Genomic DNA, 18,261 nt, shown 5'->3' on the forward strand with positions numbered 1-18,261 from the left:
TTAGGAGATGATTTAAGATTTCAAGTGACAGACAATCCACCACATCCCTGGATAAGTTGTTCCAATGGTCATGTGCCTTAGTTCTAGTCTGAATTTCTCTAGCTTCAGCTTCCAGCCACTGAATCTGCAAACCATGGCTGGGAAGTCTGCATGGCTCATTTTAAAAGTCTCATTCTAGACACTCACGTACCACAGTGATGAGCATAGCAGAAATACTAACCTAGAAGCATAGGAATTCACATTCTGCAGTCCCTCTAGCCCAATATGGTCTCAAACAGAGGCCAATGCTAGCTGCTTCAAGGGATGGTGCAAGAAACCCCGCAGTGGGAAGTTATGGGATAATCTGTCCCCCAAGAAATTTTCATCCTCACCCTTTTAATTAGAGGCTATTTTTTGCCTGTCAGCATGAGGGTTTATATCCCTTCCACAACTTTTGTTCATTTTCTAAATCTTTACTATAACAACTCTGGCTATTCTTATTCTCCATAGAAATGTTCAATCTTCTCTTGAATTCTGCTAAGTTCATAGTCTCAGTAATATCACAGAATCATAATCATAGCATTCGAGGCCAGAAGGGGCCACCAGATCATCCAGTCTGACCTCCTGTATATCACAGGCCACTAAACACCACCCAGACATCCCCATATCATGGCCAACAACCAGAATTAGATCAAAGCATTACAGCTCATAAGAGACTCCCCAAGCAGAGAATAGGAGGGACGAAGGAGCACCAATCCCCAAGACTCCTGAAATTTCAGGTAATTGATTTGGTGAGCTATACCCAGATCATGTGGTAGGGAGTTCCACAGACTAAGAATATGCTGGATGAAAAAGGTTTACTTTCCCCAGATGAGAAGCTAGACCTATATATATTTTTTCCTCCTCATTCTACTTCATTTGAAAACACACAGTGATTCCTGAATTCTTCCAAAAACTGACCATGCTTTTCCCCTCTACCCACTTCAGTCTTTATCTTGAAGTATTTTGGTAAATCTAGAGCACTAAAAAGAACCCACCTCAAACCCTAATTTTCCATTACACCTCCCCGTGTGGAAAAATATAGTTCATTGACTTGTACGGCACCATGCTACTGCCTGGAGCCCTGAATTCCATACAAATCAACTCAGTACAAGGGTTCCATCAAAGAGAAATTAAAAGGGTCTGGAGTAAATTGAAGTACTGCAGTCATACCTGAAAATTAGGGATGGGGTTTATTGTTGGCAGCCATGCTGATCTTGGATTCTCCTGGTATCGGAAAGGGCCATTAAATGCCTGAGTAACGGCACTGAGGTTGAAGGCACATACTGCTGAAGCAGCTATACTGTTTCTGGAGAGGGGGGAATCAATTTAATCATTAGAACACTGACAATTTCATCATAACAGACATCAAACTCCACTTGAATAAAACACATGTAAATTACTAGGTAAAAGCGCAGTGCTACAGATCTTGGAAGGAGAAAAAAATGCAACCAGATTAGATGACAATCTTGAGAATCAATTTTAATCTCGACTGTAAAATGTACAATTTAAGAGCCACAAAAGCAATCCTGACACAAAGGGCCCATATTGTTCAATTTCCATGGATTATTTGGGTCCAGTGTTTTATTTATTTTTTCTACATCCCATCAATCCTCACTGATAACGAACAGACTAATTTTTAATTTCATGGTATTTGTCAGATGAAGGTGAAATTCAGTTTCTGTAGATGCCTGAAATCGATAGCTGCAAAAATATTCTAAATACACCTAGAGAGAGAATTAGCACCACGCCAGCTATTGCAACAGTTCAACATGCAAGGTCATGCCACAGAAAACGCTGTTTTCAATGACCACAGTTCACTTCCTTGCGTCCCCAGCTGGGAATTGTATCTGTCTCAAGAATGCATGCCCCAGGCAGATGAATCAGTCTGTAAAACAAATGCTTCTGGACAAAGGACTATCTGGCAAGGGAATTTGTTTCAGCAACTTTACCCTACTCAGTCACCATATCCTGCAGCTCAGTGGGCCATTGCTGTTCCATTTCTGTCAGTAAGGGTATGTTTTGGCAAGGTGCGAAGCACACTCCTCTTCTGACTTTAACAGGCAGTGATGTCACCCAGAACCACCCAGGAGTGGCTCCATATCTAAATAGGATGAAGCCCTAAACATAGATATTTACTTAGGTGACGGGGCTTGTATAAGCCCAACCGGGAATTCAAACCATTCTTTTTAAAGGAAGAAGAAAAGGAGAGAGAAAATTAGAGAGAAAGACAACAAATTAAAAATAAAAATAGATCACTAAGGGATAGCATGATTGACTTCGAGACTAACAAATTTATTTGAGCTTAAGCTTTTGTGAGCTACAGCTCACTCCATCGGATACATGCAGTGGAAAATACAGTGGGTAGATTTTATACACACAGAGAACATGAAACAATGGGTGTTTACCATACACACTGTAACAAGAGTGATCAGGTAAGGTGAGCTTTTACCAGCAGGAGACAAAAAAAAACTTTTGTAGTGATAATCAAGGTGGGCCATTTCCAGCAGTTGACAAGAATGTGTGTTTCATGTTCTCTGTGTATATAAAATCTCCCCACTGTATTTTCCACTGCACGCATCCAATGAAGTGAGCTGTAGCTCACAAAAGCTTATGCTCAAATAAATTTGTTAGTCTCCAAGGTGCCACAAGTACTCCTTTTCTTTTTGCATATACAGACTAACACAGCTGCTATTCTGAAACATGATTGACTTGTCATGGTGGCTTTTAGATAACCCAGGGTTTGCTTGACATATTGCGCTAATTAAAGCGATGTGAATTCTCTGAAAAGAACAATTTTTTACTAAACCAATAATTACACACACAAAAAGCCTAGCTGCACGATTCCAGGCAGGGAACCAGAGGGACAGATTCTTTCACAGCAGATTCCTTTGGAGCAACCCAATATAAAGAGAAACTTTTTTTTCCTCTTCCTTTTTCCTCCCCCCACTAACTCCCCTCCCTGCACCTTCCATTCCACTGTGCAATGGAGCAGTTCACTTTGAACATGTCAAAGCAACGCAAGCCGAACCTTTCTCCACTTTTGTCTGAATGCCGCTGACGCAGTGCATGTTCACAGAAGGCAGCTCTTTAAACAAAGCTAATAATGGGTGACAAGTAAATGCCTCAAGGCACACACAAAAAGGCTAGTCTAAATAAAGCAGCATAGCTTTTCAAAATAGAATGAATTCTTATAGAGCCCTGCTAAACATTTCAGAGTCAAGTTCCTTTGCTCTGCTGAAGATGAGTGAGAAGAAGTAAATATCAGATACTCTCCATGAAATTATCCCACCTCCAGGGCAGTGCTGTTTCACCCTGACTATCTAAAGTTTGATCCCAATCTTAAATCACTGACATTAATTTCTCTGTACAGTTCTTTATTTCTGGGTGATGCATGGGCCAAGGGTAGCTATCCCCTTCATTCACATCCAGTACCAGTGGTGACGATTAACCAGGCTGTTTGGAAAATGATTTAGTTCAAAGAGCTTTTAAATGTGATCTCAATGACCTTATAGAAAAAACTTTAATAACAACTGTTTAAATATTTCAGAAGCTACCTCCCTAAATAACCATCTTTTCTGCTGACTTAGCTCAATATTACACAACGAGTAATAAATCTGTTTGTCATGGATTTTTCACAATGAAGCATGATATAAGCCAATCATCTTTTGTTGGGAAATGGCCCCGATACCATTAAACACGAGTTTTCAAAAAGTAATAATACTTTTAAACAAAAATCATGTATCTTCAGTCTACCAGCAGAACAGTGGATAGATACACAGACTGGAGCATAAATCAGCCTTATTTGGCATGCAGAACACATATAGCAAGATATAAATCCTGATGGAAGTTAAAAGAATAATTATCATTATTTCTCTAGTCAGATAACAAATTGGAACATTTTCCTCTTTGAATTCTTGAAAGAACATTCTGTCAGAGCCACAAAAAACACTACTTGTTCTAACTTCAGCTATTGTCAATAATAACGCATCTAGTCAATTACACCAGTGTTATATAATACATTGTTCTCAGCAGGTGGAGGAGCGAAGGATGAACCAAGTGTGGGGGTGGGCCCTTTAAAGCCATGGAGTAACAAAAGTGTCTAACTCTATCCCGAATAGGGATTGGGTGATACCCATTACATTCTGTGTTGCTTGCAAATAATGGGAGAAGTGATGCTACAGACCCAGCAGGAGAGTATCCTATCCAACCCATGCCACCCAATACCTTCTCCCAGTAGATTCTAAGTATACCAGTTGTTAATTATAAAAATGTATTCATTTTTTTTAAATTATCATTTCAAACTTTTTGGTGCCAAATGGATGGATGGATAAAAACCCTCAACGTCTTCATTGCAAACTGCTCAGCCACTTTTGGTAACATAAGCACTGTCTTATATCTTAACCCGAAGCTCTAGCCAAGTTTCTTTATAGGGTCAGAATGTTTGGCTAACTTCCTTTAAGCATTAATTCTAGAGAGAGTTTTATTCAAAGTTCAGATCTGGGTCAGATTTTCTCCAAAGTCCACAGGATGTTTGGATCTGGGTTTGTGGTTCAGGCCATTTGCCCAATTATATTTTCTTTTTTAAGCTCTGCACTGGCTAGTTCCTGGCTGATTTTGGCAGTGAACATGCAGAAATAGCACTAGATAGATAGATAGATAGATAGATAAAGTACAGCCTACCACCCACCCTCCCTCCCTCTTGGTGTTTATAGAGTATGGGTGAAAGCCTGGACCCATTGACTTCAATGGCAAAACTCCCACTGCCTTCAATGGAGCCAGGATTTCACCTCTAGGGCTGCAATATCTAAGTACTGTATGTGGATAACAAAAAGCACAAAGTAGTGTGTTGCTTTGAGAGAAGTTGGCTCTCTGTCCCAATCTCAGTGTCAGTGGAGCCCATGTTAAGACAGCATGACTCTTTACAGTCTGCCTCTAGTTCCTGTAGAGAGGTTAATGAGTTTGCTGCGGCCTCTGACGGCTTGTCTACGCTACCGGCCAGATGAGCCGGCAGTCATTGATCCAGCAGGGGTCGATTTATCGCGTCTAGCATAGACGCGATAAATCAACTGCTGAACACTCTCCCGTTGACTCTGATACTCCACCAGAATGAGAAGCAAAAGCGCAGTCGACGGAAAAGTGTCAGCTGTCGACTCACCGCAGTGATGCGGTAAGTAGATCGAAGTACGTCGCCTTCAGCTATGCTATTCACGTAGCGGAAGTTGTGTATCTTAGATCGATCCCCCCGCAATAGTGTAGACAAGCCCTGAGCGAAAGAATCAGGTTCTTTAGCTCAAAAAGCAGAGGTTCATGTGTTTAGATCAAGAGTTCCCAAGCTCAATTTCTGCCACTGCCAGCACTGCAGAAGCATCACTGTACATAAGCAAGATCCTTATTTGAGTGTGATGCCAAGTCTCTGTCCTGCATGGGCTATTATTTGGGACCAACCCTTTATTCACATTGAGCAGTATCCTATGCCACGAGTAGCCCCACAGAAGTCAGCTACACGAATTAGGCACGAGTGTCACATCTTGTACAATAATTAATTTGATTTTCATCTTCTCCTTTATAATTCAGTCTAATGTAAACTCTAGAGAGTATTACTGTGACCTCATAATGGAATGCTGGTAGCAGTGAGAAATTGTTCTCATCTGAGCAAGGGGGTTTGGAGAAGACTTGTTTACACTCATCTAACTTAAAGAAAGTAAATAAAAATCTAAACAATTTAATATATTTTTTTAAAACTTAGCTCTTCTCCTCTGACTCTGTCCTCAGGATTCTCACACATGCACACCCAAAATCATCCCAATGCAACTTCCTTGAAAATGATCACAACAAACAACAGAAAGGTGATATGACAATCTCCAGTTATGTCTTTATGTCCCTCTATTTTATAGTTCATGCTTCTCCCTCAAAGTTCTAAAGGTTACTTTGCCTCTAAAAGATCTTTCAGAATGATTGACTGGAATTGACAGTAAGAAAGGAAAATATGTCAGTTTCATTGTGCTGGGGGTTGGGGAGGGAAAGTGGGGCCTAAACATAACTGAAAGAATCACAACTCACACATTGGTAGTGAAGACTCCATAGATCAAGTCTTGCTCAGGAAGATAGAAGGTGCTTTGCAGTTCATTATAATAGAATGGGATTTCTCCAGAGCGGGAGCAGTTCAGCCTGGCCTTCATAAAAGTCGTCCACGTGTCCTCCAGCAAAAATCTCCCCCCAATGTCGTTTTTGCAAACTCTGGCCACACGGGAATAGACAGTTTTCCCACAATCATGTTCCACCGCATTCTCACGGAAAAAGAAGTAGGTGAACAAACCAATGTCATACGCAGCAATAAAGTTGGGCTCTGTAAAACAGATGCACAATGAGATTTACCCAGCTCAGAAACTGAACGGTGCTCATTGAACTGCCCTGTGCATTGCACTGTTAGACTATAGGGGACACTGAGTTGGCAGAGGGCACCCGAGCAGTGGATCTGAGAATAACGACATATGGACGTGTAGCTCCCATTCAGTTCCTCCGCTCCAACCCTGGTGATGCAAACACTGGGCCCAATCCTTTCACCATTGCTATCAGTGGCATAGCTACCACTGATTTTAGTGCAAGCAGAGTTAGACATACTCTGTGTGTATATAGAGAGAGAGCGAGAGACAGCGAGCGAGCGAGCGCACTCATGTGTACTTGTATTCACTCTACAATACAAGCCACCCAACCCCTTTTCATTACTGAGTCACACCTTATGGTGTTAGATATGTTGTTTGCATCACCTCCTAATTCTCTAAATGCTGTATTGAAAAACATTCAGCCTATTCTCCTAATGCAATGACATCTGGCTTCTATCATGAGCCTTTTTCCAGTTCATAGGCACTAAAAGATTTTCTCATGTTTGTAAAACAAACCACACCAAAACTGATAGTATCAAAACGAGCATTTTAGTTCTCCCCCTACAAGAATTTAAAAGACTCTGGAAGACGTTTGAAGCGTGCATTTTAATCAGACACTACACAAAGTTTTTAAGTGTATACTCATTCATGCCAACAGACTTTGTAACAAAGGAAAAAGTTTGGCCAATGAACAATATTTGACTGGAGGGGGGAAAAAACTGTTGATTTTACAGGCTGCTTTTATGATGCTTATGCAACGCTCAAAGGAGGAAGAAAAATGTACAGGAATTCCTTTAATGCTACAGCCCAGGAGCAAGGAGGAGAACAAAGCATGCACAGGGAGCTCTGGTGAAGCTCCAAGGCAGATTTAAGCTGGGAGGTAGTAGATGATAAAGTAGGACAGGGCACCACAGAATAGCTCCAATCAGACTATCACAGATAAAGCTATATAGATTTTTAAGGCCCAAGGGACCATTATGATAGCCTAATCTGATCTTCTACATAACGCAGGCCACAGAATTTCCCCCTGTGGTTCCTGCATCAAGCCCAGTAATTTTTGGTTGAACTAGATCGTATCTTTTAGAAAGGCACCTAATCCTCACAGAGCAATTTCCTGAGATTTCAAATCCTCCACCTTCCTTGGTAACTCATTCCAATGGCTAATTACCCCCTTTGTTAAAAACAGGCACCTTATTTTCAGTTTGAAATTGCCTAGCTTCAGCTTCCAGCCTTTGATCTTATTATAGCTTTATGTGCTAGGTCAAAAAGCCCTTTTTTTAATCAGGTATTTTCTCCCCATGCCTGTACTTATGCTGTAAGGTAAACAGATTATGCTCATTAAGTCTCTCACTGCAAGGCAGGTTTTCCAGACCTCGAATCATTCTTGTGGCTCTTCACTGAACCCTTTCCAATTTTTTAACATCCTTTTTGAAATGAGGACACAGTATTCTGGTAATGGTCTCACCAGTGCTGCATACAGAGGTAATACTGCCTTCATACTCCTACTCAATATCTCCCCATTTATATATCCAAGGTTTGCATTAGCTCCTTTAGCTATAGCATTGGATTGGCAGCTCAGCTTTGCTGTGCTCTTCTTTAAACTCTCTCTTCAGATTTTCTTCCCTTCCCCTGGATTTTTCTCTATTTGTCTGTCTGTCTGTGAAAATAGACATACAGGAGAAATGCGGGGACTTGCCTCCTATTAGAAAGACAATGCCATAGTCCACCACCTTCTTCCTGTAGGCACTGCTTCACACAATATCCTACAACCCTGTAGCAGCCCAGATAAGCCTCACCAGGATCTGGAGAGTGGACGTGAGCACTGCCCATAAAGTTTGATCCAAAGCCCACTGACCTGAATAGTGTGGCCTGATCCACAAACCAATCAAGGGACATAGCAGATTCTCCATCACTTACATCTTTCAGTCAGATTGGGTCTCTTTCTAACAGTTCTGTTCTTGCTCAACCAGGGCTCGATACAGGAATTACTGGATGAATTTTTATGACCTGGGTTACACAGGAGGTCAGACTAGATCATTATAATGATCCCTTCTGACCTTAACATCTAGGAATGTATAATAGAGTGGAGGTTTATGTTGACTTAGTTTCTCCTCATTTTGGGCCTCATCTTGCATTGATGCCATGCACCTTCAACCTCTACTGAAGTCAATGGGAGTTGTGGGTGCTCAGCAACTTGCAGAATTTGGCCAATAACATGACAACATATGTAAGCCACAGCTGATCTCCAATTCTGTGACTGGCATCCAGTGGTAAAATATCTTTTTCATGTTCAAAAAGAACACTCTGGCACCTCGAGACTACATACCCAGCAACCTGTCTCTGTAAAAAGTACTCTCTAAACCACATTCTCTGAATGGTATTAAGTTCTCTGAAATCCCCTGTCAATTCTGGATTCTGGTGTGAAATGCGGGAGAGGGAGCTGATTTACAAGCCTATCCTGTTGCTTTCAATACACTTATTGCTTAGGTTTGACCAATGGAACTTTACCATTAAGCCATTTGGAGTTGTATTGTGCAGTCCGAAGTGGGGGAACATTTCCAAGGCTGCGGTAAATAGCAGGATCCCGTCCAGAGAAATCAATTACAGTCGCAGCATAGAGTTCTCCCCGTGATGTAATCACAGCTGTCGAGTTGTGCCGAGGGTCATATGGGCATCTAGCCACTCCATTTATTTTGTCAATGGTTTTACTAAGATTTCCTACCTGTATTTAAAAGGAAAGAGAAAGTGGGAATAAAGTGTTTTATAGCATAGTTGGCTTCTCTAAGCATGCACACAGAATTAAACCTTTCCTTGAGCACCTAGTAACAACCCCATGTTAAAAAAAAACAACAACAGGCAATGGTAAGAAAATGACATTGTGCATGATTGTAAATCCATGGTCAAATCTGCCACATGCAGAGGAATCACAGAATCATAGAATAACAGAGTTGGAAGGGACCTCTGGAGGCCATCTAGTCCAACCCCCTGCCCAGAGCAGGACCAATCCCAACTAAATCATCCCAGCCAGGGCTTTGTCAAGCCTGACCTTAAAAACTTCTAAGGAAGGGGATTCCACCACCTCCCTAGGTAACGCATTCCAGTGTTTCACCACCCTCCTAGTGAAAAAGTTTTTCCTAATATCCAACCTAAACCTCCCCCACTGCAACTTGAGACCATTACTCCTTGTCCTGTCATCTGCTATCACTGAGAATAGTCTAGATCCATCCTCTTTGGATCCACCTTTCAGGTAGTTAAAAGCAGCTATCAAATCCCCCCTCATTCTTCTCTTCCGTAGACTAAACAATCCCAGTTCCCTCAGCCTCTCCTCATAACTCATGTGTTCTAGTCCCCTAATCATTTTTGTTGCCCTTCGCTGGACTATCTCCAATTTATCCACATCCTTCTTGTAGTGTGGGGCCCAAAACTGGACACAGTACTCCAGATGAGGCGTCACCAATGTCAAAGAGAGGGGAACGATCACGTCCCTCGATCGGCTGGCAATGCCCCTACTTATACACCCCAAAATGCCATTGGCCTTCTTGGCAACAAGGGCACACTGTTGACTCAGATCCAGCTTCTCATCCACAGTCACCCCTAGGTCCTTCTCTGCAGAACTGCTGCCTAGCCATTCGGTCCCTAGTCTGTAGTGGTGCATTGGATTCTTCCGTCCTAAGTGCAGGACTCTGCACTTGTCCTTGTTGAACTTCATCAGATTTCTTCTGGCCCAATCCTCCAATTTGTCTAGGTCCCTCTGTATCCTATCCCTACACTCCAGCGTATCTACCATTCCTCCCCATTTAGTGTCATCCGCAAACTTGCTGAGGGTGCAATCCACACCATCCTCCAGATCATTAATGAAGATATTGAACAAAACCGGCCTCAGGACCGACCCTTGGGGCACTCCGCTAGATACCGGCTGCCAACTAGACATGGAGCTATTGACAAGAATCCATTGACAAGCCATTGCCAACTAGACAAGGACCCAGTGTGGTGCATGAGCTTCAGACCTGCTGGCCCTCTGCCAAAAGGCGATGTGCACCAACCTGGGATGCCAGCAGGCGCAGCTCACCAATGTCAATGGAGTTGTACCCACATACATCAGCTGCCTTTTTACAGCCTCTGGATGTCTAGGTTCCGTCTGTTTCCAATTTTACATGCTGACATTTTTTAAATCACTGTGGAGCTGGTCCTGCTCCTTTTCATACCCAGGAGAGCTTTGTCATTTGCTTTGGTGGAACCCTATATGAGTTGGAATACCAACAAACAGGGCCGACTCTCACTGAAAACAGCCTTTGTAGTACTAACGACACAGCTGCAGGGGCCAATCCTGATTCTGAGGGGGAATCTCTCCTGTTCGGGAGCTGCAGACGGCCCCCATTAGTCAGTCTGTGTTCCATGCCACCCAGCTCAATTGCCACCTGGGATAATCTGTGTCTTGAGAAGGATGTCAGAGGACGGAGCATGCCCCATGCACATCCCCAACATCCTAAAACACAGACAGCTTCCAGTTCAAGCTGACTGAGCATTCAGCTAGGGAAGAACCTTATAGAGACAACAGATGCATGTTGCCAGTCCTAGCTGTCAGCAACCGGCTTATTAGCAAGGTAAGAGCAAGAAAAAACCGTGAAAGGTGTAAAGTTTCAACAGCCCTGTAATCCCTCTCACCCCAAGGCTCCCTTCACAGCTCTTCTGCCCTGCTCCCTACAAGGGGCTGGGGTGAGGACAAGTGAAAAAAACCTCTCCTCCCAAAATGAAAAGGTAGTCTGAGTCCAAGCCCCCTCCACCACAGTCAGCCTCTCACCTCACAAAGCACTACCCTACAGGGAGTATGTGACTCACAAGGCCGCAAATATTGTTTTGTAGCTGAACCCAATCCATATATACCATCAGCCTCATTTCCCAGCAAGGGGGGTGGGTGGGATCACGGCAAAGAGACAATTTAAGATCATCTGAATTTTGAATATTTATTCTAGAATAGGGAATACTTCCATCTTCGCCTCAAAATGACTCTCTTTCCCTGGAACACACCCTCATCTCACGCCACCATCCCTCCCCCTCCCAAAAGAGAAAGACAACAACAAACCTGTCTACTGGAACACACTGGAGAGAAGGCATTGGTACCGCAGGTAAAAACCTTCTTGCCATAAACGATCAGCACTCGCACATAGTTCTGGCATTCCTCCTGTAAGAAGGGAAAATACAAACAGGCTATGTGAAAGCAGGACTGTCAAGTTAGCAGTTTCGTTAAAAAATCCTCGTATTTTCCTTACTTGGGTTACAGCCAAAATACACCTCTACCCCGACATAACGCTGTCCTCGGGAGCCAAAAAATCTTACCGCATCATAGGTGAAACCGCATTATATCGAACTTGCTTTGATCCACCGGAGAGCGCAACCTCCCCCCCGCCCGGAGCGCTGCTTTACCATGTTATATCCGAATTTGTGTTATATCGGGTCGCGTTATATCAGGGTAGAGGTGTATACCTTAGAGGATTAAGTATCTTTGAATAGCATCCAAGAGCCCCATTCAGGATCAGGCCCCATGGAGCAAAGTGCTGTACAAATACACAGCTCTGTACGGTCCACTGCCTGAATGGAAAAGTCAGACAAGCAACAAATGACCAATGTGCAAAGCAAGATATCAAGGAGATGTTAGAAACCCAGTTTGTTGGTTACTCGTCCAACGATCCCCAATCCATTGAAAGGACTGCAATAACCTAATCTAATTTACTCTTCACCAGTTATGCCAATGGCTCACTTTAGGCACTTCACCTAGCTTGCCGAATGAGGGAGCGTCTACAATGGGACATTTAACACCCATTTGCCTAGCAGTGGTGCGGCTGCGCCAGCGTGACCAACGGCACAAGCTGTAGTGCAGACCAGGTGCCCTGCCTACCCTGGGCTTCATACTGTTGCCAGCAGCAATGTAGCTGCATTGTTGCTGGAAAAACAAGTCGGAAATTCTCTGCTGTAGACAAGGCCTGAGAGCCGAGCAATGAGGCTCACTTGCGGCGAGGCAGCTCCACTGCCTGATTTTCATGCACTGGGAACTGTGTTCTCAGGAGTTTCACAGGAGGCAGCGTAACACAAATTCCCCACACCAACCCAGGCCACTGAGTGTCAGCAAAGCCCCTGTTTACATATTTCACTGGGGACTCCTGCACGTAGCAAATGACTGATGGATCTGCATAGCTGTGAAACCATAGCTCCTGCCCCCGTTCCCCAGAGCTCCCCTTAACAGCCATGCAGAATATGAGAGATGTCCTGCAAGTCTGACATCAGAATCATGTCTTAGGGGTCTCTGTCCATCCTGCACTTCACAGAGAAAAGAATACAAGCAATTGTTCATTGACTACCATTTATAGAGCATATTTTAATTTGATACCTTTACATTCTATAAACAGAAACATTTTATAAACAGAAAAAGAAACTTGTTAAAAATAATTACCTCATCTTGGTTACACTGGATGCTTTGCTTTCCTCCTCTCCTCCCCCGCCCCGCCACCCTCTGTAGATAATAATTTGCCATTAAGCTGAGCCCACAATTGCAGACACAGCTCCTTCTTTTGTGAGTCACAATCATGCTGCAAGCTCCCCTATCTCCAAGTCCTACAAGCGGCTGATCATTTCCCTGAAGACTTCATTTGCAATATTCAGCCATGTAAAAACACTCCATATCATTTGGGAGGGAAGAGACTTGCTCAGTTGGATTAAGTCCTATCTCCTTCATTTGCTACATGGAAATCAATTCCTGGAAGGATTGTATTTAAGGAAAGGCTACCACCATTAGCTAAGAACAAGATACTGATGTTAAGAATATTTGAGTTTTTTTTGTTTGTTTGTTTGTTTTTTGTTTTGTTTTTTTTTAAAGATGCTCCCAGGCAATGGGATGTGCATTTTCAGAGCTAGTCTGGGAGCACTCAAAGATTCCATGTGAAGGCTGCACTTCCCGTTGAGTCGGTACCTGCCAATCTTAATTTCAGGTTTATTACTTCTTGATCAGATATAACAGGGATCAGATTTGAAACCCCAAGTGCCCTGGAACCAGAGCTTCAAATCCTAGCTGGGTCAATTCACCACTTCATCGTTCAGAAGCAGATAAACTGTGGTTTTGTCTATCAAACAGGACTTTAAATAACAAGACCCTTATACCTGTTTTGTGTTGAAATTAAAGCTCTTGTGCTTTTTAAAATAAGACTAAGGGCTTGTCTGACCATGTCTCCTCTCGTTCTGTTGTGCTGTGTGATCTGATTGCCCTCCTCTACCCTAGAGGTGGCTGCATTTCACTGGTGAGTAAAGTAATTCTTGTATATGTAAGTCATAGTTCCGCAATCCCAACTCTGGCAATAACGCAGTGGGAGTTTTGCCTGAATTAGGACTGCAGATTTGGGTTTGATAGCTGTACAGGACCAAGAACACTTTGGTCAGTGGCTGCTATATAAATTACTAAACATGGGCCACAGAATTTTCCCCACAGAATTTTCTATTTAGGTTCAGCATCTAACCCAATATGCCAATTTGTATCCAAATTCCAGTCTCAAAGAAACTAACCTGACCCCACTCCTACTCCCAATTCCCCCAGCCTTGAGGGGATTGTAATCAGCATCTGATCTGAATTAGCTACTTGTTTAATTTGATCTTTTGGGGGTAACTGGTGTTAGGGGTGCGTAGAGTCTTGCCTAGATTCCTCTCTTTATTATTGTAGGAACAAAATAAACAACATTTACGGAACTATATTCTGGACCTTCACTTCCATTTTACAAAAAAAACCTCATGGCTGACAACATAACACTGAAAAAATGAACGATCTGTAAACCGATGCTGCAAGGTCTTCCTGAGTCTTCAGGCAGCAAGAAACAATAAGCAGCAAAGTATGACATGAATTCTACTCCAGGGTGATTAGGATGCTCAAAGCATCCCAACCTGGCTGGTAAATTACCTGTATTTTTGCCTGGTTAAGCACCGTTTTTAATTGTGCTCACTTGAGCAAAAATGCAGGCCATTTAGCAAAACAGAAGGTGAATGGCTAAGGAACCTATATTGAGGAGATCTTACCACCGTGGTCTGAGCTTGTAGCAATTCATTCTGACCTTTGACTCAGCTTGCCCGCTCCTGATCATGGCAGCAAAGAACATGGTTAGTCTGGGGTAGTAGGTTAAAACAGAAGCATTTGACAGCTGTTATTTTTCACAAAAATTGAATGAGATGAATCTGCTAAAGTTTTCATTGGCTGTAATAGAAACTAGGGCAAACTGTGGCATTTTTTACACCACTTGGGAGGAGGAAGAAGGGAACAGTGCAAGGCAGACCAATAACATGGGGCAAACGTAATTGTCTTATTCCTACAAAATAATTGCCTGAAACCTGTATAGCTTTTTTAACGAAACTAAGCCTCTAATAAGAACAACAATGCTGCACGCTTCAGGAAGAAAGGAAATGATAACATAGCTCTTTTTATCCACTGAGCTTAAAGTATTTTCCTTTACATTATTTAAAGCCTCATAACATCCTTCTGAAGCAGGTAAGCGTTATTCTTCCCTGTTTACAGAAAGGTGAACTGTGGCAAAGAGATGTTAAGGGACTTGCCCAAGGTCATGAACATAGGGTCAGTGGCAGCTCTGAGAACAGGACCCAAGAGTCTTGGGTTCCAGTCCCCACTTCTAGCCACCAAACAGCACACCCTCCTACACATCCGTAAAAATAGTACTGTATTAATCTTAAGTTTTTCACTGATGGCTCCACTCTCTCAGTTGCCTCAGTCTGTGCTATGCGAAAGCCTCACGCAAAAGCAAGAATGGTACAGAAACGTTTAGATTCACTGACTCTCGAAACTTCCTCATTTGCTTAACATGAAATACCCTCTTGTCTCCCTCCCACTCAAAAATACCTTTGTAAAAGATCAGCCTTCTATACACATTCTTTAAATTTACCACCTTGTCCACAAGAGCTGGGGTCTCTCTGAAAAGTCATCTGTGGCTGTATTTGATACACTTCTCCCTATAACTTAAATTTTTAACTGGTTAGTGAAATTAACTCAAATGCTGTAGAATAACCAACTCCAACTCACAGCCTCTGACTTGCCAGCTTCTTAGACATAAACGTTTTAAACAAATAGAAGCTATTCAGTGCTAGATTTTGCTGTCTAGATGTGGAGCAATTACTGTTCTAAATAGGTGTGGCTGAATCCAAAGAGGTTTTGCTCCAGGTCACAAAGTTTGGCAAGCCAGACTCCATGACACAACAATATTTACATCACAATCTGATGTCATGACACCAGCCCAGATGAACCTGTGACCTATCAGCCTGTGGAATTCATCACCACAAAATATTACTGAGTCCAAGAGCTAAACCAGATACCAAAAAAAGGACTGGACATTTACATCGCTAACAAAAACAGCCCCCATTACAACAGATGGGATTATTTTCAAAAAAAAGTGTGGAACTGATATAAATAAGCCAACCTCTGAGTAATGGGGTCAGAAAGAACTTCCACTAAGGACAGGCTATTCCATAATTATCCACTTCGGGGTTCTTGCTCCGTCTTCTGAGGCATCTAGCACTGGCCACTCTCAGAGAAAAGATACTAAAGGAGATGGACCATTGGTCTGATCCAGCTGAGCTATTCCTGTTTTCCTAGAAAGCATGAGCATCTAGCTGCTGGCCTAGTACTCAATCCACTAGGTCATCCCACTTCAATATCAATGAGAGAACTTCACTAAAGCCCTCACTTGCAGTTCCATTTATTCATAGATTTCATGACCAGAAAGGACCATTGTAACCACCTAGTCTGACCGCCTGTAGAACACAGGCCATAGGACTTCCCCAGAATAATTCCTAGAGCAGATCTTTCAGAAAAACATCCAATCTTGATTTTAAAATGGTCAGTGATAGAGAAGCCATCACGATCCTTGCTAATTAATGCTCAGTTTTGTTTCCATTACTTTGATTGTTGCCACCTAATTTAAGTCTTTGCTACTTTGTTTCATTCGTTCCAACATTTGGCCATGAATGACGTAATAGCGACCAGCAAGGTATTAAGAGCAGGCCTCATTCTGGCATTTACACATTTGCAGGCTGCTCTGAATGTTCACCAAGAGCATTTCAAACCCAATCACAGAAAATGGCGCCTTTCTCGCCTTCTCCCCATTACTGCCCTTCTTCATCTGGGGAGACCAGCAAGGCAAATAAAGGGGGCGGAAGTCCCTGCTGGGCTGAGGTTCAGAGAACAATCAAAAGGCAGTTTTCAGCATATTAAGAACAAACCTGCTGTAGATGCTTCCCAAGGCATGTAATGTGTCATCTTTGAACATCTTAATCTCATGACACAGGTGTATTTTTCCTTCTGATGTCTAACTATATGCTGTGACCCCCTTTAATTGGGACCTCACTTTGAATAAACCAGTGGGGCTGGGTTTTCTGTGTGCTTTTTATTTGGTTTTTAGTCATTTGGCTCAAGATGGTGTACAGCAGGTGAGCTGAATATCTTGGTGGATCATGAAACTAGCATCATGTAAAAATACAAACACGTGATATAATGAGAAAGGATTGATTCTGGATGATCTGTTGCCCTTGGCAAAGAAACAAATAAGCCATTCAGATAGCAAGGAGGGAGGGAGGGAGCAAGGAGGGATCCACTTGGGGTGCGGTTCACAATGGTTTTACTAGGAGAAATGGGGTAATGTTGAACAAAGGTATAGGTAAGAGGAGGACTTCAATTAAAACCCCTAATGGTCAGATCTTGGCTGTGGATAAATGGAAGTATATTTTCACACTATGTACAATTAACCTGTGGAACTCATTGCCACAAGATATCATCCAGGCCAAGAGTTTAGAAGTATTTTTAAAAAAAGGAATAGGAGTTTATATGGAGAAAAAGAACATCTAGAGTTTCAACAGCAAGGGTTTTATTCCACGTGTTTTGGAAGGGATAAAAATTCTCATGCTTCAGCGTTTCAACCAGCCTCTAGTAAAAAGGGCTGAAGGGGCTAGGAAAAAATCCTCCCTGTGGGTAGGTTATTCCATAGCTACCACTGAAAGATTTCTTGGATCTTTCCTCTGAAGCAGCTGTTACTGGTGCTCAGGCCCTCTCAGAGGTCCAAAGAGGCCCGGGCCACTTCCAGCTTTAGAGGCCCCAAGCCATAATAAAAATAAAAAATGATGACACATGAAAATAAAATAAGGCACCCAAAAAAATAAAAAAGAAGAAGAGTGAGACATAATTTGAATATTTCTCTTATTTGCTTAAATTTGCAGCTCTAAGCTGAGTGTGTGTGCCACATTTTGGTCCGATAGGGATGCTCATAAAAACATGTTGAGAAACTTATCAAATGCCAAAAAATTAACAAGTGTCTAAATTTGAGGCCCCCTATGAGCTTGAAGCCCAGGCCAAATGGCTCTCCTGGGCCCCCACTATGATTGGCCCTGCTGGTGCTGTAACAGTCAAGATACTGAACTGGGTGGACCACTGGTCTGAGGCTTAGTCTACAGTAGAAAACTAGGTCACTTTAACTATATTGGTCAGGGATGCAAAAAATGCATACCCTTGAGTGGCATTGTTAAGCCAACCTAAGGGCTTGTCTCCACTACCGCTTAAGTTGATGTAACTTATGTCGCTCAGGGGTGTGAAAAAGCCACCCCCTGAGCGATGCAAGTTACATCAACCTAAGCTCTGTCCACACCAGTGCTAAGTGGGCAGGAGACACTCTCACTCCCACCAACCTAGCTTCCAGCTCTCATTGAGGTGGAGTAATGATGCTGACGGGAGAGCGCTCTCCTGTCGGCATAGTGTGTCTTCACCAGACGCTGCAGTAGTGTAGACTTGTCCTAAGTCCTCATGTAGACAGCGTTAGGTCAATGG

General features: G+C 42.8%; 1 protein-coding gene across 5 annotated transcripts in view; it reads right to left on the reverse strand.

Annotated features, from left to right (window-relative positions):
• Positions 1-18,261, reverse strand: part of SEMA5B (semaphorin 5B) — a 352,197-nt gene that overhangs the window by 77,539 nt on the left and 256,397 nt on the right. For all 5 annotated transcript variants that reach the window (XM_074967136.1, XM_074967132.1, XM_074967133.1 and 2 more), the window contains 4 exons: positions 11,488-11,586; positions 8,913-9,126; positions 6,082-6,367; positions 1,192-1,327 (listed from right to left, as the gene is read on the reverse strand). In XM_074967136.1, coding sequence (XP_074823237.1) covers positions 1,192-1,327; positions 6,082-6,367; positions 8,913-9,126; positions 11,488-11,586 — 735 coding nt within the window. The remainder of the gene's footprint in view (positions 1-1,191; positions 1,328-6,081; positions 6,368-8,912; positions 9,127-11,487; positions 11,587-18,261) is intronic.

The sequence above is a fragment of the Natator depressus genome, chromosome 11, assembly GCF_965152275.1.
Source record: "Natator depressus isolate rNatDep1 chromosome 11, rNatDep2.hap1, whole genome shotgun sequence".
NCBI classification, from domain to species: domain Eukaryota; kingdom Metazoa; phylum Chordata; order Testudines; family Cheloniidae; genus Natator; species Natator depressus.